At 33.3% G+C, this 26,251-nt stretch overlaps 1 protein-coding gene and 1 pseudogene across 1 annotated transcript; both read left to right on the top strand.

Annotated features, from left to right (window-relative positions):
* Positions 1-1,720: 1,720 nt before the first annotated feature.
* LOC132281332 (chaperone protein ClpB4, mitochondrial-like) lies at positions 1,721-6,435 on the top strand (annotated as a pseudogene).
* A 3,702-nt stretch (positions 6,436-10,137) lies between these two features.
* LOC132281331 (chaperone protein ClpB4, mitochondrial-like) lies at positions 10,138-19,029 on the top strand. The gene is made up of 8 exons (XM_059783045.1): positions 10,138-10,264; positions 10,412-10,601; positions 12,212-12,266; positions 12,902-13,052; positions 15,595-15,906; positions 16,194-16,414; positions 16,507-17,394; positions 18,425-19,029. The coding sequence occupies exons 1-8, from the start codon at positions 10,138-10,140 to the stop codon at positions 18,701-18,703; spliced, it is 2,223 nt and encodes a 740-aa protein (XP_059639028.1). The 3' UTR covers positions 18,704-19,029.
* The last annotated feature ends 7,222 nt before the right edge of the window (positions 19,030-26,251 follow it).

Below are 26,251 nucleotides of genomic sequence, written 5' to 3'. Positions count from 1 at the left end.
CTTGGAGATGACTTTCCTTGGAGAGGATCCGTTCCTGAGCTATTCACCGTTTATGTAAACTAATACACAGTACAGGGTTGGTTCTCATGGTTATGTTCATTTTGGCCTTGAACAATTCATGACAAGTTTTTTTTTTTTTGGTCTTAGGGCATGTGTATCGGCCCCACAGAACATACATCATTCAAGTCACGAGTGCGGTTTGAAAGCAAAACCTTAAGAACTTACTTCTCGAATCCTTGCTAACGCCGATATGCTTATGAGGCAATTCATGACAAGATTAAAATCAAGGATTTAATTTGCTCCTTATTAAAAAATTAAAACACAATATCCAAATATATTGCTATTAAATTTGACCACAAACCAAATATAGTGCTATTAAAGGAATAATTACACTTACCACCTTTGTAAATTGCCTAAATGATGAGGACCTTCATTGTGATTTCAAATATAAAATTAACCTCTCGGTAAGTGTTGACTTTGACCCGAATGTGTTAAATGACTATTATATCCATTGTTCTTTTATTATTTTTTAATGTAAATTGTTTGTTTCTTAATGAACAAAATAGCATTTTATTGCCTTCTAAAGACATTTTAAGTAAATATTGAACATGACATTAACAGATAAAAGTGTCAGATTTTATGATTGAGGAGGTTAATGTTAGTCAAATTTGAATTAGAGGGGTGGTCAGTGTTAGATTTGAAACTAGAAGCAGGGAAAATAAATATAATTATCCCTAAATTAAACAAAGATGTTTATATATATATATATATATATCTAATATTCTTGATTTCCTCTTTTCTTCCCAAGCGAGCATTAAAGTGGATGGATGTTGGCAGAGCCCTTCCGTCCAAGAAGGTGCACCCAACCTCCTCGTTGTCGTGGTAGCTATTAAACATGAAAAAAATAGAGGGTAAAGTGAGCAAAATACCCGAGTTATTTTTTTTATTTTTTATTTTATATATATATATATATATATATATATATATTTGGTATATAAGTGCAATATTAAGTTTAAAAAAAAGATCAAAAAAGGGTTTGAGGTCAGTGCTTGGTTACAAATTTAGTCATGTGTATTAGTGCATTGCACATGACGTTTTTAATATATAAAATTTAAAAATATCCTTTTTCTTTCAATAATGCCCTTATAAATAAGAAGAAGAAAAAAAGAGGACACTTTAGTCATTTCACATCGAATTAATTTTTACCCTTTTTTATTCGGTTATAGAGGGACACTTTAATCTTTTCAGTATTCAAGCTCTTGCTCGCTCAAAAATTGAATATTAAGAATTTTTTCAAAATGATTAGGGATTATAGTGTTATACACTTTATACCATATAGGTGTTTTTTGCTCCCCAAAAATAAAAAATCAAAGCAGACAGGTTGGATGCGGTTTGACGCCCGTTTATGAGCTGGTTTATGCGGATTGTCATTGGACCTGGTCCATTTCCTTTTCCCGTATTTGTGCTCGCGCTAAAACCCAAGTTTTTAAAATTCCGAGTTTTATTTTGGCAGCACTTCTTCTTGTCCAAGTTATTTATTTAATTTTGGTAGATCTTCTTCTCCAAGTCTTTTTTTGTTTTTGTTTTTGTTTTGTAGATCTTCTTCAACTATGTATCACAAAACGCTATATAAATCTTTGGTGTTCTTCGTCTTCTTCCTGAAACCCTACACTTTGAAGATAAAAACCCTAGAATATATACAAAGTAATTGTGTTCTTCCATGGCGTACAATCTTGCCAAGTTTGCTCATTCTGCTCATTTTGCCCTTAATCCTGCCATAATCGTCCCAATTTCATCACACCTTCTCTATCGATTTCGTTTCTCTGCTAATTATTCAAGTCCTCCAGGTTCTGATTGTAAAAAATGAATTCTTTGTACTTGGTATTGCTAATATAATTGAAATTATTATTGTTTTCTCTGGCGAGCATGGAAATAATTAAATATGTTTTATTCTTGATTTTTTTGATTAAGCTCACCATATATTTGTTGTTAATTTTGTGCAATGCTTTGCTGTTGAAGATAAGTCGTCACTCAAAAAATATGGTACTGACTTGACCGAGCTAGCTAAGAAAGGTGAGCTCGATCCTGTTATTGGCAGAGACAGTCAAATTCGGCGTTGCCTGCAGATATTATCGAGGAGAATGAAAAATAACCCTGTTATTATTGGTGAGCCTGGGGTTGGGAAAACTGCAGTTGCTGAAGGGTATGCATATTTCTTCTTATTTTTATTATATTATTTTAGAAATGACACAGTGTCTCATTTTTTTTTTTTTTTTTTTTTTTTTTTTTTTTTCTAATAGAAATTATAATCAGTTTAGGGGCCATTGCCTAGTGCAGTGGTAAAATGCTTTGTGAAGAGTTCGAATCATGATGGTAGCCAATTTGTGAAAATCAGTGCTAATGGTTAGAAAATTTGCCTCTCTTTGTCAAATATCTTAACGAAATTATTATCGAAAATCAGTTCCAATGGTTAGAGTTCGAATCATTCCCTATTGTTATTACAATTATGTGATTTATTTTATATTGATACGAACTTTGGAGTTGCTTTGCAGGATAGCTCAGCGAATTGTGAGGGGCGATGTTCCAGTACCTCTGTTGAACAAAAAGGTTGATTGTTGTCTATACTTATTTTATTTATTTATTTTTGGTTGAAAGATTGTTACTTATTTTATTCAGATGAATTAAAAGACATTTTGTTTGACATGATTATTTGTTGTTGTCTGGTTCTTAACTTCTTACGTAAATGTTAGTTTCTGTTTTTCTTGTAGTGGCTCAATTTTGTCATTCTTGAACAACACCATCTAATTTTCTTTTGTCAAGATATTTTAAGATATAGCAAAGGGATTAAAATTGATAAAAAAAAAAAATATGCTCAGAAAATTGAAGGAATTACAAAATATTACAACTTCAATAAAACGACTCACCTCTTCATAGACCAACTTTCATTCTAGGGTGATGTAGGGATCGTACAATTCGAGCTAATTTGAGATAGATATATATAGGATCAATTACTTAAAAGTATATATTGTGCAACAACCCATCCTATCTGATAGATATGGATGCACTGATCCTGAACCGATCTTACCTGGAAGGATCCTAGAAAATTGAATAAAACACAAAATATTCGAACTTCCATAAAATGTAGTTTTTTTTTGGCAAATTACTCTAAACCAGCTTCTTTAAAGGTGGACACACACACACACACATATAAGAAGCATTTTTATAATATTTAATCAGAATTTTTTAAGTAATTTTTTTTTTCTTCATCTTTGTAAAAATTGTTTGCATTTTGTCTTGTGCTTTGCAGGTGATCTCCTTGGATTTAGTTTCACTAGTGTCTGGAACTAAATATGTTGGTATGTTCGAGAAAAGAATGGAAACTATTCTGAAGGAAGTTTCTGATGCAAAAGGGGAGATACTTTTGTTCATTGATGAGATCCACACTATGGTTGGTGCAGGTCCGTATTCCACTTAAAATCATCCAACACAAGTTATAACTAGAATGCCATAACCTAGTGTTGTCCCAGTGTTATTAAAGACCCAAGGTGCACCAAGGCACTAGAGTTCTTTTGGAGCCTATGCACGAGGCGCACGCCGTGCGCCTGTGAGGCACACAATTAAAAATTTAAACTACCATAATACTACCACGCATTTCAGTTTGAAATTTCACTGAGTAATTACCATGCATTTGATGTGTTGATACAGTATAGGTCCCTTCTTTTTTGTTTTTGATTCTGCATGTTCTGATTCAAATATTTCTTTAATTGGTGGTAAGTTAAGTCGTAACTACTTTTTAGGGTCTGGTGATAAAAGCAACGTGGATGTTGCAAACATTTTGAAACCAGCACTTGGCCGAGGTAAGCTTCAATGCATAGGAGCGACCACCTTATCAGAGTACAGGAAGTATATGGAAAAGGACCCTGCTCTCGAGCGTAGATTCCAGCAAGTGTTCTGTGATCAGCCATCTGTACAAGACACAATCTCCATTCTTCAGGGATTGCGCAAGCGCTATGAGTTGCATCATGGTGTTAAAATATCAGATAATGCCCTAGTTTCAGCTGCAGTACTTGCAGACCGGTATATTATGGACCGTTTTTTGCCTGATAAAGGTAACTGATGATGGTTTAATAATTTCCTTCTTTTTTCAATTTTTTTTTTTTTTGGTTTATTTGTCACGCGTAGACTAAAAGCTAGTAATCTTAATTCATTTTTGCTTGTAAACTAACTTCTAGTTATTTGCTGATCATGTTCTTTAACGTTGTTCACAATTATGTGATGCAACCTCACGAGGTTTAGTTGCGCTAGATTTATTTGTGGGATGAAAAATCCCTTATGTATAATCATATGAACACTTACTATATATAATAGTTTGAACACTTGCCTCATTCAGCTGCTAAATATTTGTCTCTGTTTTGTCAGCCATTGATCTTGTTGATGAAGCTGCTGCAAAGCTGAAAATGGGGACCACTACAAAGTCTAAGGAGCTGGATGAGATAGATGAAGCTTTGTTGAATTTAGAGATGAAGAAACCATGTTTGGAAGATGACATTAATGAAGCTTCCAATGAAATATTAGACAAGTCAGAAAATGATATGTCTATTTAGAAAGAGATGGGAAGAACTAAAGAAAAAATGGCTGCATGAGGAGGTTCTCACTACTAAAATTCGTTCAACTAAACAGGAGGTGGAATTTCTGAATCTTCAATTATGCTCCAATTTCGATGAGATAGAGAACAACACTCCTAAATTACTCTTATGTTCATGTGTGTGCTCTCAAAAATAAAATCAGAAAAATCAGATTGATTTTCTGAAAAAAAAAATATATCTCAAAGATGTCTCTCTAATAGATCTGAAACAACTCGACTAGGACTTTGATTAAACTTCACGAGTACTTTTGTTGAGCTAATGTGCAGATTACTAGTAGCTACATGTGTTGAAGCTTTACGAGGTTCAAGAAAAATTCTCCAGTTTATTTCTAACTCGACCAAGACTTGTTTTGTTTCCGATAATTGCGAATTACAAAATAATATCTCACAAACCTCACATTTCTTTTCTTCCCATCTCTGATATTTTTGTAAATCATCTGATAGATTGCTAGGGTTAACAAAGAGACAGAATCCCTGAAGGATGCTGCTAAGTCCCTTCAGAAGCAGCTGGAAGAGGCCGAGAAGAACCTCGAGGACTCACAAAAGTCCGGAAGCGGTTTGGTCTCCAAAGAAGTATCTGACCATAATATTCAAGAGGTTATAGCAGAATGGACTGGTATACCAGTATCAAACATTTCGAAGTCAGACATGGAGAAGTTAGTCATAATAGAGGATGTTCTCCATCAAAAGGTTATTGGTCAAGAAGTTGCAGTTAAATCAGTTGCTGATGCTATTCGACGTTCAAGGGCCGGAGTGTCTGACCCGAAAAGGCCAATAGCGAGCCTCATGTTCATGGGCCCTTCCGGCGTTGGTAAGACTGAGCTGGCTAATGCATTAGCTGGTTACCTCTTTAGCACGGAAGAAGCTCTCGTGAGAATTGACATGAGTGAGTACATGGAAAGGGGTTCGGTTTCTCGCTTGATCGGTGCATCTCCTGGACTTGCTGGTCCTAAAGAGGGACAGCTTACTGAAGCAGTTCTCCGGAGACCGTATTCTATTATTCTATTTGATGAGATTGAGAAAGCACATCCTGATGTATTCAATATCTTGTTACAGCTTTTGGGCGATGGTAGGGTAACTGATTCAAGTGGTAGGACCGTCAACTTCAAAAATTGTATGGTGATAATGACATCCAATATTGGGTCCCAAGATATCCTAAGAATTTCTCAAAATAGCAAGGACAGCGAGGAATCAATATATGATACGATGAAAGGACAGACTGTGGAGTTGGCTAAAGAAACTTTTAGTCCAGAGATCATGAATCGTATTGATGAGTTTATTGTTTTCCAGCCTCTGAAGTCCGACGAAATTGTTAGAATTGCTGATATACAGGTAACTTCTCAAGTTTTTATCATTTTCACTCACTTTAGTCTAATTATTTTAAGTAACTAGGGTCACTAACATATTTGCTAATTATATGTTTCAGATGAACCGTTTGAAAGACAGACTCAAAGAAAAGAAAATTGAACTCCACTGCACAAAGGAAGCTGTTGATTTTATAGCAAAGCTTGGATTTGACCCGAACTTCGGAGCCAGGCCAGTGAAAAGGGTGATACAACAGATGGTTGAGAATGAAATTGCAATGAGGGTCTTCAGAGGTGAATTTAAGGAAGGTGACTCGATTCTCATCGATTGTGACATGTCCCCATTAGCCGATGACCTTCCTCCCAAGGACAGATTGCTTATCAAGAAATTGGATACTTGAATGGTGGGAAACATGCAGAAACTTAACCTGATGAGATGTTTCAAGTGTTTTTAAGTACATTATGTAAGTTTTTTGATTAATAGAGGTTTCGGGTAACTTTGACTCCATTGTTGCAGGTAGATGGAATAGTTTCGTTATGGCACAATTTCAATATGTTTTTAAAGATATATACTGTAGTATAAATTAGAAAGGGTGAGAAGACAACTTGACAACTTCAATATGTTTGTGATCTAACAGCTGGGATGGCACTATTTTATGACCACAATAAAGAATAGGGGTAACTATCACTGTTTTTAATGATTTTCAAATCGCCTGCAAAATCCAAGGCGTACAATGGCCAAGGGACTTAGTTCTTTACAGGAGCGTATGGCTCCTGTGTGATACGTTGAACTCAAAATGGATTTTTTAGGAGATTTTAACTCCATGGTGCACCAACAAGAGAAAAGAGGCGTTTGGGACGGAAAAAATAAATTTCTTCGTTCAGTAAAGATGATATAAGAATAAAAAAAAGAGATTAGGAAGGATAATACATCTTTCATCCTTTACAAATTTTCATCCGTCAAAAAATGGGCTGAATAAATGAGGGAAGAGACTATTTTAGAAGTTTAAATTATATAAGTTTTAAATTATAGTACTATCTTTTATAGATTGCAATATTATTGGATATAAAGATAAAAATAATTAAAATTTTTTCTTTTTTTCTATCATAATAAATATAGTAAATTATGAGTTTATTCTCTTCTCTTTTATCCAACCCAACAAAAAGAAATAAATACACAATCTCTTTTATCCCTAGGAATGTCTCATCTATCCCTTTTTTCTCTCTTCTACCCATTTTTTTCTTTTCAACTTAACAGAGTATAATGATTTTAAAGGGTACCTATGTACTATACACCTAGTGTAATTTAAGTCACATAAAGCGAGGGAGCGAAAAGCCTGTGACAGTGTCGAAATCAGTCTAAAAATTTAGGGCCCTCCGATTTAGACTCGGGGTATGGTCAACACATTCCCTTGGGTTCACTGTGCCATACGACGGCCTAAATAAGTTACGGTAATGTCAGACGATTGTGACGAGGCAAGGGAGGTGTTGTGAATGGTGGTCAAACGGGCGTGGAGATAGAATTAGTGGTGGAGTGTACCGTGCATATGAATATTGTGGAGAATACCCATATTGAAGTGATGCATTTGATCATACATTTGGCCATCATCATACTCATCATCACTGGATCTTCATTCCATTTTGTATATGAAAGTGTATGGAGATTGAGAATAAAAATAATTGGACTATGCATTCCATTAATTCACTGTACTTGGACTGTGATGATGTTACACCAGTGAAGAAGAAATAGAGACAGACTTGCAGCTTGCATTACGGTAAGAGCAAGGAAAAGAATAGTGTAGACTTGAAAAGTTGAAGGAAGCCTAGAAAAAATCTCTCATGGCACAATAATAAAGTAACTTGTATTTATTTATATTTAAAAATATAAAAATAAAAAATTGAAGACATTTTTTATTTTTCATTTACAAATTTAAAATAGACATGTGTCATTCTATTATTATGTCACATTAATAATAAAAATGATATTGAGCGTTGGGTCTAATTTAAATTATAACACTTCTTGCCTTATAAATATATATATATATAGTCATTACATTGACACTTGCCCTTGTGTGGTTTTTATTTTTATTTTTATTTTTTTTCACCGGCTAAGAGGTTTGTTATATACCGTTTTAGTTTTCATCTTTATCAATAAACTTTCTGGAAAAAAAAATAAAATAATATATTATCAATAACTCGTCCAGATGGTATGAGTTCAACTCCGGTGGAAACAGCTATTAACAATTTGACTACCCCAAATCATAACTTGATTTTTGTGAATTGTTATTGAATCTGACTTATTGATAAAGGGAAGAAAAATAAGAAATTTGTAAGGAAAAAAAAAAAAAATAGAGTTTGAGTAAAAAAAGGAAAATTTAACTTTTTTTTTTTTAAGGAAATCAAAGGAATATTAAGAGCAAAAAAAAAAAAAAAAAAAAAAAGAAAAGAAAAGAAAAGAAAAATTTAGAAGACAATTTTAGAAATTTTAGGGGGATATTATATAGAATTTTTCTAATAAAGGTAAAAATTAAAATAAAAATTACTATATTTTATAGGCCAGGTCGGAGGGGCATGTGCCCCCTCTAGGCACACACTGGCTCCGTCCCTGATTATATCTACTACGTAACTAAGTCATATAGAGCAGGAGTGAAAGTGTGAGCGAGAAAAAGTTAAAGTCTAATTTTTTTTTTTTTAAAAGCGAGAGCGTCTTGAAAGCGTAGGTATAGTAGGTTTAAATAAGGTCATGACATATATATTTTGTATTTTTTTATTTATTTAAATCCATATATAAATATATTCATTATTTTTTATTCTATTTATATGTAACTAATAAGCTAACTTTTTTTATTAATAGATGTGTAATATTCTCTAATTGGAAGTTTTTTATGGTATATTTTCGAACATGTATTATATACATATTTATAGCAATGGTATGTAGCTGGGCACAGTGCATTTTATGTAAATGCATGTATGGTAATATATGTGTTCCATATCACTAGAACGGTAACAAATTTAGTTATATAAAGTGAATTCATATGGAAATCAACAAATTCACGAATTGCAAAAATTAAATTAGCGGATTTTGTGCAAATTCGCTCCCAAACCACTTTGTACGAATTGTGTGATTAAGCTACGCAGTAGATTTTTCTTCTTATACACACACAAATATATATATATATATATATATATTTATTTATTTATTTATTTATTTATTAAACACAATAATTGTCCTAGATCACGAATTTGGATGTCGGTGCACGTGCCGTCATAAATTTCTTTATTTCTTCTACTTATCATCTTCTCTAAAGCCTTCAATTGACCATATAGGTTGCGACATTTTGATGGGTCTCGGTTAGATCCGAACGTAACTTTGGTTTCCGTTGGACATTTATTTATCTCTTTGGTTTTGTCAATCTTACTGATTTGGATCTTTTTAAAATTTATAAATTTTGGGTCTATTGAAGCTCACCGATATGGGTACGTTGAAGTTCACCGATTGTGAATCTGTTGAAGCTATCCGATTTTGGGCCTGAGGCTCCTCTTTTACCAACAGTAATGAGGAGGAAGAAAAAAAAAAAAAAAAAAGAGGAGAAAACAGGTTGGTGTGCATGATAAGAAATATATATATATATATACACACACAGTTCTATATCATTAGGACGGCCAATTGCAAAAATTGAATTTGCAAATTTTGTACGAATTTACTCTCAAATCGCAAAATACTTGACAAGTAACTAAAAGAACAAACCAAACATTTATAATACAACTAATAATTATTTTTGAAGTATCAATAAAATTAACCCGAGAAATTCTTCATTTTCCTTTCCTTTCCTCTCCTTTCAACATTTCATGTCTCACACGCAATATCTAATTTCCCTTCGTTGTCATTTTTTTCGTCTCCTTCCATTTCCATGGTACCAAAACTAGTCTCTAAATGTTTTGGAGCCTAATTTTTTAAAAAAGGTTTGATAGGTTTTTTTGGTAGGTCTTCTTCTCCAAGTTTTTGTTTTTGGTAACCAGAGAAAAAAAAAGTTTTCGTATTTGGTAGGTCTTCTTCTCCAAGTTTGTGAAGATGTTTTACAAAACCCTATATCAGTCTTTCTTCTTCTTCATCTTCCCAAAACCCTACATTTGCACCCTTTTGAATACCAAAACCCCAGAATATATACAAAGTAACTCTGTTCTTCCATGGCATTCAGGCTTGCCAAGTTTGTTTCGGCCATTAATCCTGCCACGAGCTTCTCGTTTTCACCACTCTCACTCTGTCAATCTCGTTTGCCCGCTTATTATTCATCTTATCATTCGGATTCTGATGGTAATTAAGAAATGAATTATTTAAAATTGGTATTGCTATTAGAATTGAAATTATTATTGTGTTCTCTGGCAAGTTTGGAAGTAATTGAATGTGTATTATTTATTTATTATTATTATTATTATTATTATTATTATTTGTAATGTGTAGATGATGATGATGGGCTACTCAAAAAATATGGTACTGACTTGACTGAGCTCGCTAAGAAAGGTGAGCTTGATCCTGTTATTGGTAGAGACAGTCAAATTCAGCGTTGCATGCAGATATTATCAAGAAGAATGAAAAATAACCCTGTTCTTATTGGTGAGGCTGGGGTTGGAAAAACTGCAGTTGCTGAAGGGTAATGCATGTTTCTTACTCTTATTATTGTTTGTTTGTTTGTTTTTTTTTTTCCCCCTTATCAGGAAGTTGACCTTTTTGAAACCAAGTGATAGTGTCTTGTTTGCCATCTTTATGCAAGTAATATTGTAACCAGAACATTTTTATGTCTAATTTCTATTAGAAATTACTCCATAAATACATTTCTCCTCCTCCTCCTTTGAGAAATTATAATCACTTATGGGCCATTACCTAGGGCAGTGGCAAAATGCTTTGTGAACTCTGGTTCGAATCCTGATCGTAGCCACTTTGTTGAAACCAATGCAAAGGTTAGGAAGTTTGTCCCTCCTTACAACATTGATCAACAGGCCACACTGGGTGATGACCCTTTTAAAGAAATTATAATCGTTTAGCAAAATGTGAAGTAGTTGTGCTTGTAATTTGAGAAATAGTACGTATATTCTGTATATGCCACTGCTTCTCCAATTTACTGAATTTGAAGGCTTAATTTGCGCTACCGGGATGCCCTTGGCGCAAGGTAGTCACAATTTCCTTCTCCGGTATTGTGAAATCTTAAGAATGTTAAGAGTCACGAGAGATCCCCTAAGATTGAAAAGATGGAGAACCCTGAACAAGTCCAAAGTGGATGAAAGTTGTTTTATCCTACTATTTTTAGAGTCACACAATTCAGACCAAAACTACACTCAACTGTAGAATAGACCAAGTCCTAATGGTAGGAAATTTGGACTTGTTTCATCATTCCTCTTGTGCACGATTCGCGTATTATCCTTTAACACATGTTGTCTTGAGCCTAAAAAGAGGTGGGGTGGTTGGTTTTGGTAGTTGCCATTCACCACAAAATATATATTTTGTTGGATCTTGAGAACATAACTAAACCAAACTGTGGGAAAGGGATTAGCTAGAGCATTCACTAGGTCAATCTGTTGATTGCCTAACCATTAATTCATTTATTGAATGCGGAACCTTCAATTTATGTTAGTCATTTATTTTTTTGGATTTCGTTTCAAATTTGAGTTTTTTTTGTGCTGCCTACTTGGTGGCCTTTGATTGCATGTAGAGAAGCTTTCCTGCTGACGCGATGACTGCCCCCGTGGGGCACGGTAGATGCCTTTTGGACTTTCTGCGTCTTGTCAGTAAATTAAAGCATCCAAAATTTAATATTTTGAATGGTTTGACTGGATAAAATCCTCTAGATAGTAGAAGCAGTTTCAGATATGTGAGAAGTGCTCACTGTGTTCTATGAAGCACTTGCTCTCATGTACATAAAATATGATCAACTTGAAATTTGATACGAGCATTGGACAGAAACTACAGTCTCTCTTTTTCACTAGACTAAATTAGAGTCTCTTTAGTGTGCAAGTACATATGCAGTAGTAGAAATCAACCGGAACTGTTTAATGTGAGATATCTTTTTCCTTTCCATTTTCTCTTATCTCAGCCATTATTGTTCAGGCAGTCACTTTTTAGGTTAGTTAATGAACATGCTGGTGACATTTGTTTATGAAAATTCCTGCATTTTTTTTTTCAATAGCTTTCCTATTATTATTACAATTATGTGATTTTTATTTTATTTTATTTATTTTATATACAAACTTTCGAGTTGCTTTGCAGGGTAGCTCAGCGAATTGTGAGTGGGGATGTCCCACAACCTCTGTTGAACCGAAAGGTTGTTAGTTTTCAATACTTATTCTAATTTTCTTTTTAATTGAAGTTTTTTACTTATTTTATTCAGATGTGTTACAGCCATATTGTTTGAAATGATTACTTGTTATCTGGTTTTGATATATATGTTAATGTCTATTTTAATTGTAGTGGCTCAAATTTGTCTTTCTTGAACAACACCTTCTAATAAATGCTTTTCTATTTCAACTTATTGCTCCTATTGATCGTTGAGTAGATTTCTCATGCAAAAGTTTCATGGCATGTGTGATTGAATAAAAATAGGAACTTCATGATATTTTGTCAAGATGTTTTCAGATCTTGGAAAAGGTTTAAAATTGATAAATTTTTAATATGCTAAGAAAATTGAAGAAATCACAAAATATCCGAACGTTAATAAAATGTAGGTTAATTTTTTGCATGTTACTCTAAGCCAGCTTTAAAGGTGAACACACATATTCGTGTGTGTGTGTGTGTATTTAGGATGGACAAATGTTTCAATTGGAAAATATCGATTGAAGCCAACAACTTTCAACTTGGAATACTAAAGCTATAAGAAGCATTTTTTTAATCTTCAGTCAGAATTTTTATGTTTTTGTCATCCTTGTACTAATTGTTTGCATTTTGGCTTGTACTTTGCAGGTGATCTCAGTGAATGTATTTTCACTAGTGGCTGGAACTCAATTTGTTGGAACGTTGGAGAAAAGAATGGAAAAAATTATGAAGGAAGTTTTTGCTGCAGACGGGCGGATACTTTTATTCTTTGATGAGATCCACACTATGGTTGGTGCAGGTGTGTCTTCTACTTAGAATCATCCAATAGCAGTTATAATTAGAAGGCCATTAGTTAGTGTTGTCCCCTATAATCAAGGTTGCTAGAAAGGATGCACTGAGTAGATCGAAACCGACACATTATTTGCACAAATGGGCCGAATGGCTTTCCTCATGCCCAAACCATCATTTTTTTCCTTGACTTGATCACGTTGTTCCTTCTTAATTTTTTATTCTAGTGAATTCTATGAATGGATCAGAACCATAATACTGGTGTGAATATTCTTGATAGGTTTAAGAAGATATATTTTGTAAGCTCATGATTGTGACATTTTTCTACTTTAGAAACTTTAAGTTTGATCTTAGTGATGCATTGGGAAGGCTGTATGCATCTTATAGTGTAAATCATGGTTTTCTTGTTATCTTGGTATTGAACTTGAAAAGTATGGGATTATTCAATTTATCTAGAAACTCAAAATTTTCATCTATAAATTAGTTCTCGTTTGAGGAAAAAATGGCAGTCAATTGGCAGATTTGAGCAAAATTTTGAAACTAATCAAATCAAATGTATACACACACACTGTTTATAAAATTTCTAAGAAATTGATCCTGTTACATTACATATCCATTCCAAAGATCTACCCATTCATTAATAACTGATTTTGTTGGGATTAATATATGTTTTTGTTGATTTGTGGCTGGAAGATATTGTTACATGAAGAGTTGGAGAGATAAGATAGTTGAGTTTTCATAAGGGATGAAGAAATAATTAACAGAGTGAATGTTGAAGGAGACTTTTGAGCAACAGCAAAAATTTTGTGAAAACTATTTTTACCAACTCTACCAGTGTTTAAATTGGTGTCAAAAAACTCTACTGTGTTCCTAGAATTGCTTTTGGATAGTGCTTTAGCAGATCTCAACGAAAAGAATCCAACACTGACATTTTTCTAACACAGCATATTTACAAGGTTCAATTGACAATCACGTTGGTGGCTGTTTGTTCTTTTTGTTACACAACATGAATTCAATAAATCTATTTTAAAATTTGTACTGTAGAAAATGAAATGCTAGATTTATGATTTGAATAAAGAATGTGTGACAGTTACGCATCCACTTTCAGAAACATATCTAGCAAATAAGAAAATATTTTTTGATAATCTATTTTAAAATTTGCACTGTAGAAAATGAAATGCTAAATTTATGATTTGAATAAAGAATGTGACAGCTATGCATCCACTTTCAGAAACATATCTAGCAAATAAGAAAATATTTTTTCTTGGCCTTGCATCAACTTTTTTTTCAACCCTTTTTTTTTTTTTTTTTTTTTCCTCCCAGGGAGTGTGTGGGGAGGGTTTGGTTCACTCCCATCTCCCATTGCCAATCCCTAAAAAGAAAAAAGGTATTGATCTAATTTTTATAATTTTGAATAAATGATCTGTTTTGGCCTCATTCTTTCTTTTCCCTTCCTTTTTATTGCTTTAAATACATTATGTTCACAACTTCTTCCATTCTTAATAAGTTCAATTTAGCTAAAAAAATCACATATAACTTGTTAGATTTTTGCACATTTCTGGTGAGTTAGTCAGGTAAAAAAAGTAAAATTAGTTTTGACTAAGAATTGTTACAATAGTCATAAAAGATTAAGAGAGGAAGTCAAAAGCGCATGTGTCTAGCGGAAAGAAACTTGACCACACAACCTGCTCAATCTATAAGCAAGAAACATCACAAAAGCAATTCACAGGATACCTCTTCCTGGGACCTTACCAGGAGTACTACTACTGACCCCCTTTCTTTCATCAACTAATCTTATTGTTGGGTCTTGTTTGTGGGATTGAGAATCTTGTGGCTATGCAAATCTATTTTTTCGTTAACCTCATATCCATTAAGGAAAACAGATGGAAATATCATATATAAATATTTTCTTTATTGAAGTTTCAAAGTGTTAGGAAATTATTATATCAAGTTTTGACAATTAAGAAGAGGAATTAACGCTTCTGCAGTTTTATGGATGGTTAAGAAGGTGTTAGAGGTGTCCCACATCCAATCCGGATGGGAAGTGAAATGTGTATAAATGGGTTGGATGTTAGCACCACCTAATGGCTTAAGCCTTTGGGTTGGACTGTGAAGCACCCCGCCTGTTACCGTTGGTGTCAGAGTTAGACCCAGTCCTTGATCCAGTGTCACACCAAGCGCCCTGCCCGGAGGTGTCCTGGTGTGCCTGCTGGGGTAGGCAGGGTGGCACCGTGAAGCACTACCCGTTACAAAGGTTAATACCCATTGTTGGTTTTGTCTCAGTGGGGAGATCTAAAGTTTGGTATTGTTTTGCTCAAAGTGGCTTTCTATATAATTAAACCTATATTATCACGCATGTCAGTTTGAACTTCCATCATTTCACCGAGTAATTACCATGCGTTTTATGTTTTGATAGTAAGTTTAATTCATATCATGTGTGAATGTGCTCAGCTTGGTGTCCCCCCCCCCCCCCCCCCTTTTTTTCTTTCTGATTATGTTATAATTCATATATTTGTTGAATTGGTGGTAATTTAGTCCTAACTACTTTGTAGGTTCTACTATATCAAGCAACATGGACGTTGCAAACATTTTGAAACCAGCGCTTGGCCGAGGTAAGCTTCAATGCATAGGAGCGACCACCTTGAATGAGTACAGAATGTATATAGAAAAGGACCCTGCTCTTGAGCGTAGATTCCAACAAGTGTTCTGTGACCAGCCATCTGTACAAGAAACCGTCTCCATTCTTAAGGGATTGCGCAAGCGCTATGAGTTGCATCATGGTGTTAAAATATCAGACAAGGCCTTAGTTTCAGCTGCAGTACTTGCAGACCGGTATATCATGGACCGCTTTTTGCCTGATAAAGGTAGCTGATGGTTTAATAATTTCAATTTTTTATTTATTTTTTGTTTATTTGGCAAGAGGAGAGTAAAAGAAAGTAATATTCGTTTATGCTGATAAGCTAACCTCTAGCAATTATTCCATGTTCTCTATTGTTGTTCCTACTACGTATTTAATACTACTTCGCAATTATGTGATGGCAACTTCACGAAGTTTATGGGATGAAAACTCCCTTATATAATCATATGAAGACTCACTATAATAACTTGGACACTTACCTCATTCTGCTAAATCTTTGTCTCTGTTTTTCAGCCATTGATCTCGTTGATGAAGCTGCTGCAAAGCTGAAAATGGAGACCATTACAAAGTCTAAGGAGTTGGATGAGATAGATGAAGGTTTGTTGAATTTAGAGATGAAAAAACCATCTTCGGAAGATGAAAATAGTCTATTTAGAAAAAGATGGGAAGAACTAAAGAAAAAATGGCTGCGTGAGGAGACTCTTATGACTAAAATTCGTTCAACTAAACAGGAGGTAATTTTCCTTCGGTGTAGAATCTCCAAAAGTTAATTAACCTCACATTTCTTTTCTTCCCATCTCTGATAATTTTTTAAATCATCTGATAGATTGCTAGGGTTAACAAAGAGACAGAATCCCTGAAGAATGCTGCTACGTCTCTTCAGAAGCAGCTGGAAGAGGCTGAGAAGAACTATGAGGACTCACAAAAGTCTGGAACCTCTTCGGTCTGCAATGAATTATCTGACCATAAAATTCAAGAGGTTTTAGCAGAATGGACTGGTATACCAGTATCAAACATTTCAAAGTCAGACATGGATAAGTTAGTCATAATAGAAGAGGTTCTCCATCAAAGGGTTATTGGTCAAGAAGTTGCAGTTAAATCAGTTGCTGATGCTATTCGACGTTCAAGGGCCGGAGTGTCTGACCCGAAAAGGCCAATAGCGAGCTTCATGTTCATGGGCCCTACTGGTGTTGGTAAGACTGAGCTGGCTAATGCATTAGCTGGTTACCTCTTTATCACGGAAAAAGCTCTTGTGAGAATTGACATGAGTGAGTACATGGAAAGGGGTTCAGTATCCCGCTTGATTGGTGCATCTCCTGGACTTGTTGGTCCTCAAGAGGGACAGCTTACTGAAGCAGTTCTCCGGAGACCTTATTCTGTTATTCTATTTGATGAGATTGAGAAAGCACATCCTGATGTTCTCAATATCTTGTTACAGCTTTTGGGTGATGGTAGGTTAACTGACTCAGGTGGTAGGACCGTAAACTTTAAAAATTGTATGGTGATAATGACATCGAATATTGGGGCCCAAGATATCCTAAGAATTTTTGAAAATAGAAAGGACAACGAGGAATCAATATATGATTCAATGAAAAAGCAGACTATGGAGTTGGCTAGAGAATCTTTTAGCCCAGAGTTCGTGAATCGTATTGATGAGTTTATTGTTTTCCAGCCTCTGAAGCCGGACGAAATTGTTAGAATTGCTAATATACAGGTATCTTCTCTTCTTAAGTATTTATCGTTTTCACTCAATTTAGTCCACATCATTTTTTGTTACTATAAACCTTCATTACATGTTTCTCTAATCAATCTGCTTTGAGGCATTAATCAACTTGAGTTAGAGTGGATCCTTTTAAGGTCTATCTATACTCTGAAATAATCAGCTCCCTTGACGCATTGTGTCAAAAAGTGTTCACAATGCTACCTTTGATCATTATATGGTTATAATCTTCCACTTGTTTTGATATATCTTATTCTTTTTTTGATGCACAAGGAGAGTTTAGCCTCAAAAATATAGGTTGAGAATCCAAATCACTCGGCCTACTAGGCTGGTGTTATTTGTTTGGGTATATGACATTGTAATTGTTTCTCCATTATTAATCTATTGTCCCACCACCAAATCTTTAGCTCAAGGGGTATGTCCTCGTATTTTTCTATGGGAGGTTGAGCGTTCAAGTCTCGTATGGGACATAGAATTTGCTTTCTTTTTTGATAGGTGAAATCTACTGTCTTTAGGTTCGGTTAATTAGCATTGACCTGATTCAATTTATGCTTATGTCTTGGTTATCAGAGGATGTTCTAAAACCAACTAATAATTCAGAAAAGCTCACCACTACATGGTCAAAATCCATTAATTTAAATTAGATCAATGGTTAAAGTACCTGGTATTGGTCAGATGCACCCAAAAAAAAAAAATCCTTATTATTTTCAGTTTTTAAGTTTATTTATTTATTTATTTTCAATTTATTATAAAATTAGGACTATTCTTTTCCTGGAAATTAAATTATTACTATTATATTGATGTATTGGTACAGATGCAGTAACTGAACCTGCGTTAACTCAATAATCCCTTAGTTTTAATTTTGTCCCTTAGTTCCTTCCCCTGTAGAACAAAATTAAGGAACTGTAATCCCTTAATTTAACTATATTTTTATATCTTATATTTGTTATTGTATTTTAATACATTTTAATAATTTTAAAGTAACTAGTGTCACTAACATCTATGTTAATTATATATGTTTCAGATGAACAGCTTGAAAGATAGACTCAAAGAAAAGAAAATTGAACTCCACTACACAAAGGGAGCTGTTGATGTTATAGCAAAACTGGGATTTGACTCGAACTTTGGAGCCAGGCCAGTGAAAAGGGTGATACAACAGATGGTTGAGAATGAAATTGCAATGAGGGTCTTCAGAGGTGATTTTAAGGAAGGAGACTCGATTCTTGTTGATGTTGACATGTCCCCGTTAGCCAATGAGCTTCCTCCCAACGACAGATTGCTTATCAAGAAATTGGATATTTGAATGGTGGGAAAACAAGCAGAACCTTAACGTGAGAATATTTTTTATTTTTTATTTTTTGCGAATGTTATATTTTAGTGTTTTTAAATGCTATATTATTTGGGTTTTTGCTTAATGGAGGGTTTGAGGTATAACTTTGGCTCTATTGTTGCATGATAAAAACTCAGACTACATAAATTGAAAGAGAAAGATAAGGATTGCCTTGTTAGTTATGCCAACTCTCTTCACGGGGACAATGTAAAAGAGGATTAAATCTATGTTGCATTTGGGAGAATTGAATTAGTGCTTTGGATTTGGAATTTTTAAAACTTTGTTTAAAATTTTGTACTAAATTTTTTTCAATCTCAAATGTACTCCCAAGCATAGCGCTAATGCTATCGAACACTACATTTGATCTTTGATTACACCAGAGTAAGTAGTGACTTTCTTCTGCATCTAAAAGAATGGTACTCTACCTTGTCATGATACAACACAACAAACAGGGGTGCGTGTGCGTGTGTTTGTTTTTTTTTTTTAAAAATACATTTCATATCAATTTACTTGGAACTTTGAAATCTCATCCTTGATCTGCAACTGAAATATTCCTTGGGGTTTTTATCACTCTGAAAACAGTTTTTTAAAAACTATTATTTTAAGGCCAAATGCTTGGTTTGTAACTCTGAAAATAGTTTTTCATTTTCAAAGAACTGAAAACAGAAAATTGTAACGTCGGTCTTGCTTGATAACTCTGAGAACAATTTTCTGTTATCATAAAACTGAAAATAGAAAACTATACAAAAAACTCTGCTTGGTTCAGTTTTCTGAAAATTATTTTTAAAAACTCATTTATAAAAATGTATGTTTTCAGATAATTGTCTTTTATTATTCTCTGAAAATTGTTTTCTGTTATCTGAATTCTTGAGAATTGTTTTCAGAATTACAAACTAAACAAGCACATGATTCAGTTTTCTAAAAACTGTTTTATAAAAACTCAGTTATAAAAATGTTTTTTTTCAAAGAACTATAAAAGATTTGCTTAGTTTGTCACTTTGAAAACAGTTCTCAAGAATTTAGAGAATATATAAAATTGTTGACAGAGAACATTGTAGTTCTCTAAAACAAGCATTTATACCTGAGTTTTCATAAAACAGTTTTTAGAAAACTGTTTTATGTAGGAGTTTTTGTACAGTTTTTTGTTCTCAGAAAACTGTTTCCATAATTACAAACCAAGCAGGCTAGTTCTCTATAACAGTTTTTTATTTTCTTGTTCTTGAAAATTGTTTTCAAAGTTATAAACTAATTATGTTTTTATTTTCTTGAGGGGCCAAATGCTATTTTGATAAATTTAATTAGAAAAGATAAAATAGAATGAAAAAAACAAGTCAAAATAGTCATTAAATATGTCAGAAGGGGCACTTTGTAACTTTTGAAGGCACATGAAAGTTATTTGTTGACAAAGATAGCCCTGGACTGTATTTTTGCCACTTTTTGAAATCATTTTGCCTAATAATAATGGTCATATAAGTGATGAATAATGGTTATTCAATTAGTGGTTGATAGAGTTTCGGATTATAATTCATATAGAGTTACAAGGAGTTGAAATTTCGATACAAAGAATATAATATTTGATTCACTTTGTACTTGTAATAATTGTATAGTTATATATATATATATATATATATATATTGTTTTCCTAATATTTTAAGTCAAGTGCTTCAGCTTGTGTAATATTTGGAAATACCGAATTGGTGGCCTGAATTTAGAATTAAAAGAAATTTAATTAAAAGTTTAAACCAAATTTGACGTCAAGGCAACATAAATAATTTTGGAAATTCGTTAGTTTAGTGTTGTCATTTTTAGAATATTCTATAAAATTCAAGTCAGGATATTTTACCCAAAAAACTTAGGCTATGTTTGGAGGAGTTCTCCATTCCAAAATTCCTTCCATTTGAAGACCTTTGAAGAATGCCTTTCAATGGAATGAATTTAAAAGAAAAAAAGCTATTTGGGGATGTACTTTTTGAAATTCCTTTAATAATTAACAGTGTTTTAACTAGACAATTTTATCCTTCATAATTATGAAAAATTAAAGAAAATGACGAAAGCGTTAATTCACAGAGACATAATTATGCCTTTCAATATACTTGTGTGCGTTAATTCACATAGACAGATTTGAGAGAGAGAAATACGTGAAGAGAGAGAGACTAGGGTTCCAAACGTAGATCTTGAGAACTAAAAACTTAAGGTTAATTTCAAAATTAGAAAGGTATGATGTTTGAAGAATTGTGACATATAAAAAAACTCTTAGAGAATTAATTAAATAGGTAAAGGATTATAGTATTAGATACTTTTATTTTCATGCCAAAGAGAAACAACAATCTCATTAGCAACAATTGTCAATGTTGAGAATTAAAAACTAATTAAAATTCTAATTGTATGCAGACATGAGAGATAACATGATGTGATACTATTCTACTTTCAAGAAATATCTTCAAGAGTCCAACAATAATACATTAATTTCTAAACAAAGAGAAACTTGCCAATAGGCAAATCACCTATGATGATATTTTTCTATAATTTTTCTAGCACTGAATTTTTATAAAGAATAAGGAGAGAGAATGGTGTACATAAGGATAAAGATTCTATTGTTATTGAGAAAAATTGGAAACCGAGATTTGGGATGGTAGAGGTAGAGGTAGAGGTAGAGGAAGACAGCCTTGTAATCAGTAACACATTTAAGGCTAATAGGGACAACATAAAATAACGCGTAGGGTCAAATTTGTAAAAAAATATATTAATTACTTAAAACGCGATTTTGCTCCCGAAAGACTATCTGAAAAGCAAGGTTTTGTAGTTTTGGTTGACCGGGCTTTTAGACCACTGCACTTCTTCTCTAAGTCCGTTTAAGAAATTTGCCAAACACACAATTTTTTTTAGGAATGACTTTTTGGGCTTGAAAGCCCGTTTTAGAGCCCCAAGAAGTCACGCCAAACAAGGCCTTATTTTGATAAAAATTAAGTTTATTATATCTAATTTTAAAATTTTAAAAAAGAAAATTAAAAATATTTTTAAAATTAGTTAAAAATTAGATTTAAAAAACGTTCTTTAAAATAAAAAAAATGGGTAATACGTGATAAAGTCTTATATAAACTCTTCTAAAGCTCTTAAAAAAAATAAAAACTCTTTTTAAAATTAATTAAAAATTGAATAGAAAAACTATTTTTAAAAAATAAATAAAATATGTAATATGTGATAGAGATTTATAGACACTCTTTTAAAAACACTTTTTAAAATTAATTAAAAATTAGATAAAAATTCAAAATTGGATGAAAATTTAAAATTGGATAAAATTTTTTTGTACGAGTCTTATAAAAACTCTTTTTTAAAAAGAAAGTAAAAACTCTTTTAAAAAATTAATTAAAAATTTGTCAATTATGGAAACCCTACATCACTAATCCACCTTACTCTTTCTTAATCCACCTACCTTACTCTTTCTTCTTCCCAAAACCCTACGACAATGGTGGCGTCGGATTCATAGGATTCTGATTGTAAGCAATGAATTCTGTTGACTTGTTACTGCTTTGGTATTGCTAATAGAATTGAAGGGATTTTTTAATTTTATTTTCTGGGTGTATGGGTAGGTAAATACTCTCACCCACCTAAAAATACTGACTACGGTAGAATTGAAGTTGTTATTGTTAAACAAGTTTGCAACAGTAGAATAGGCGAAGTAATTAAATGTGTGGTTTTTTAAAAAAAATTTATTAAGGTCACGACATATTTGTTGTTTAATTTTGTGCAATATGTAGGTGATGAAGATACTGAGCTCAAAAGATATGGTACCAACTCGACCAAGCTCGCTAGAAATGGTGAGCTTGATCCTTAGAGATAGTCGAATTCGGCGTAGCCTGCAGATATTATGTAGGAGAATGAAAAATAATCCTGTTCTTATTGGTGAGGCTGGGGTTGGGAAAACTGCAATTGCTGAAGGGTAATGCATATCTCTCACTCTTATTAATGTTTTAGAAACCCATCAGATAGTGTCTTGCTTGCAATCTTTATCTAAATAATATTTAATTCGAATAGATTTATGTGAATTTCTATTAAAAATTGCTGCATAAATGTGAACTTCAAAGGAGTTATTATTGTTTACCGAATCTTCCACAATGGTCACTTTTTAGGTTAATTATTGAGAATGTTGGTGATATATATATGTATTTTATTGAAATTCCTGTACAATTATGTGATTTATTTATTTTTCTTGATACAAACTTTCGAGTTGCTTTTATTTTCCTTGATTGTGAGTGTTGAACCGAAAGGTGGTTGATTTTTCATACTTATTCTATCTATGTATTTATTTATATTTTTGGTTGAAACCATTTTACGTATTTTATTCAAATGTGTTAAAGGCATGATTTCTTAAACCTATATTCAATAAAATATAGGTTTCCTCATATTACTCTAAACCAGCTTCTTTAAAGATGGATATACAAACACACACACACACACACATTAAGATGAACAGATGTTTCAATTGGCAATTATTGGTTGTAGCCAACAACTTTCAACTAAGAACACTAAAGCTATAAGAAAAGCATTTATATAATTTTAGTCAGAAATTTTAACTATTTTTGTTATCCTTGTAATAATTGTTTGCATTTTGGCTTGTACTTTGCAGGTGATCTCAGTGAATTTATTTTCACTAGTGGCTGGAACTAAATATGTTGGAACGCTGCAGAGAAGAATGGAAACTATTTTGAAAGGAAGTTTTTGCTGCAAATGGGCAGATACTTTTATTCTTTGATGAGATCCACACTATTTTTGGTGCAGGTGTGTTTTCTACTTAGAATCAACCAATAATTAGAAGGCCATACCTAGTGTTGTCCCCTTTAATCTAGGTTCCTAAAAGGGATGCACTGAGCAGAAACCGTAATTTTCGCAAATGGATTTCCTCATTCTTTTACTACACCAAGCAATGACTCCCACATAGAAACTGTAGTGCAGTAGTGATAAATTTCATCTTTTTTTCCTTGACTTGATGTTGCTCCTAGCTTCTTAATTTTTTATTCTAATGCATTCTATGAATGGTTCAGAACCATAATTCTGGTGTGAATATTCTTGATAGGTTTAAGATATATTTTGTAAGCTCGTGATTGTTACATGTTTGATAGTTTGATATTAGTGATGCATTTGGTAGGCTGTAGGCATCTTACAGTGTCTAAATAAAAAAAATCTGGGATTATTCTAGTTATCTAGAAACTTAGGTTTTTTTTGTTATAAATTTAGTTCTCGTTTGAGGAAGAAATGGCAATCAATTGCCAGATTTGAGCAAATGATTTGAATAAAGTACTACTAATATGTTGCAAACACTATTTATAAAAGCTCCGTTTGACCCTGTTACATTGCTTCTCCATTCCAAAAAATCTACCCATTCATTAGTAACTGAACTTATGACTTGGCTTCGACTTTCAATTCCTGTAGCGACTTGCCTTGGACCAACATGATCTGATCCCCGTGAACAAAGAGTCACCATCAGCCACATTTTCTATTGGCACTTAACAGCTTCAGGACTGACTTTGTCTTCCACTTCTATAGAGCAATGTGTTATTACCTCTACATTGATTCTTCATTTACTGCTTCATACTTGATCCTAAGCCTTTTTCATCGTTGTCTATGTCACATATTTCCATTATCTCTCTTTCAAGGAGGCAGCAGGGAGGGGTGGTCATTTTGTTTTTGTAAATCTGGGATGAATAGGTTCAAGAGATGAGAGAATTAAGGATACCCAAAAGAAACACTAATCCAATCCATAATGATGTACCAGAAAATACAACATTTTTCTTACTTATACCAACCATCAGGAGAAGCAATTACAAGGGGTACGTCAGTCAATAAGATTGATGAAGTAGCAATTAATGCAAAAACAGCCAGCCGCGGTAATACAGAGGATGCAAGCATTATCCGGAATAATTGGGTGTAAAGTGTCCGTAGGTGGCTTTTTAAGTCCACCGTCAAATCCCAGGGCTCAACCCTGGGCAGGCAACTAGAACAATTAGGAGATTCTCTAGAAAATACGGGGTTTTGCTTCTGGCGGCAACATGCTATTGGGTGGTGGTCCCGCTTATGGGGTCAAATCAATACGTTTAGTAGTCATTGCCTTGGAGTCTTTTCATGAGTACTTATACATTGATAACAATAATTGTTTTAAAAATATTATCAAATTACTTTTTATTTATTTGCATGTCCATGGTTGGTCTTCATTTCCAAGTCTACATTATTATTATTATTTTGAAGTTTATACTTGAGACTTAAGAGTATCTACGACTTCTAACCTGGGGGAAAATAAAGTTTCCATCTATAACACTTAGATTTTGTTTGGTCTTTAATTTGGAGGAATGAACAAGAATGTTACTTTTAGTGATACATTACTTCCCCTCTGTTAACAACCATCTACTCTAAAGTTTAAGCTAAAAGAGAGGATGTAACTTTAATATTTAAATCCTTCAACACCCTCAAAGTGGCCGAGGCGATTGCACTCAAAAGTTGTTATTGGGGGCCCTGATCCACTCTAAGTAGTCAATTAATATATGATTTTGTTAAATTGTGGCTGGAAGATGGTTGAGTTTTCACAAGTGAATGCTGGAGAAGACTTTTGAGCAACAACAAAAATTCAGAATGCAAACTTCACCACTGGTTAAGGAATTGTTGTCAAAAAACTTCACCGTGTTTCTGGAATTGCTTTTGGAAAGCGCTTAGGCAGATCTCAACAAAAAGAATCCAACATTGGTACAATGCTAACATCAGCACAAGGTTCAATTGATAATCATATTGCTACATTCTTTTTGCTACATAACTTGAATTCAATAAATCATATTTTAAAATTTTCACCATAGAAAATGAAAACTAGACTTACAAGTTGAAAGAATCTGTCACAGTTATGCATCCACTTTCAGAAGCTTATCGAGCAAATAAGAAAGTATTTTTTACAGGCCGTGGTATTGTAAATTGCAACTTTTCTTTCAACCTAACTCGTTATTTTATTTTATTTTTGCCGGGATGGAGTGTGGGTGTGTGGGGCGTGTTTGGCGGAAGATTTAATAACTTTTTTGGCACTTTTTGGTATTTATTCATAAGTGAGGTGACTTTCAGGAAGCCATGGTCCCCTTGCTGCTAGCCTCTAATAATGGGTGATTTAAATGTTCTGTATTCTGAATATTGTATCTGTTGAAATAAGGTAATAAAGTAATAGTCATCTGAAGATGCCACCGGCAAGTTATGTTGGGGAAAATACCACATGCTAGGGACCATCCTCCTACTGAAATCAGTCATCTTCACTCCAATCTCCCCTTGCCATTCCCAATATATATATATACATATATTGATTTAAGTTTTTATAGTTTTGAAGTATACCTGTTCTGGCCTCCCCTTTATTTTTATTGCTTTAAATATATTATGTCCAGAACTTTTTCCATTCTTAATAAGTTCCATTAAGCTAAAAAAAAATCAAGTTATAATGTGTTAGATTTTTGCAGATTTCAAGTTAATTAGTCGGGTCAAGTAAAATCAATTTTG

Source organism: Cornus florida, unplaced genomic scaffold (assembly GCF_030987335.1).
Source record: "Cornus florida cultivar Cherokee Brave unplaced genomic scaffold, ASM3098733v1 CherokeeBrave_3.0.0_Hap2_Chr11, whole genome shotgun sequence".
Lineage (NCBI taxonomy): Eukaryota > Viridiplantae > Streptophyta > Magnoliopsida > Cornales > Cornaceae > Cornus > Cornus florida.
Note: the sequence above shows the minus strand (reverse complement) of the source record. Positions and strands in the feature narration are given on the sequence as shown.

Excerpts from the sequence above, each read along its gene's own strand:
- LOC132281331 (XM_059783045.1), top strand. The coding sequence starts at position 10,138 with ATGGCATTCAGGCTTGCCAAGTTTGTTTCGGCCATTAATCCTGCCACG. Across the intron at positions 13,053-15,594 it reads CCACACTATGGTTGGTGCAG|GTTCTACTATATCAAGCAAC; the intron begins GTGTGTCTTCTA and ends ACTACTTTGTAG. Across the intron at positions 16,415-16,506 it reads TTCGTTCAACTAAACAGGAG|ATTGCTAGGGTTAACAAAGA; the intron begins GTAATTTTCCTT and ends ATCATCTGATAG.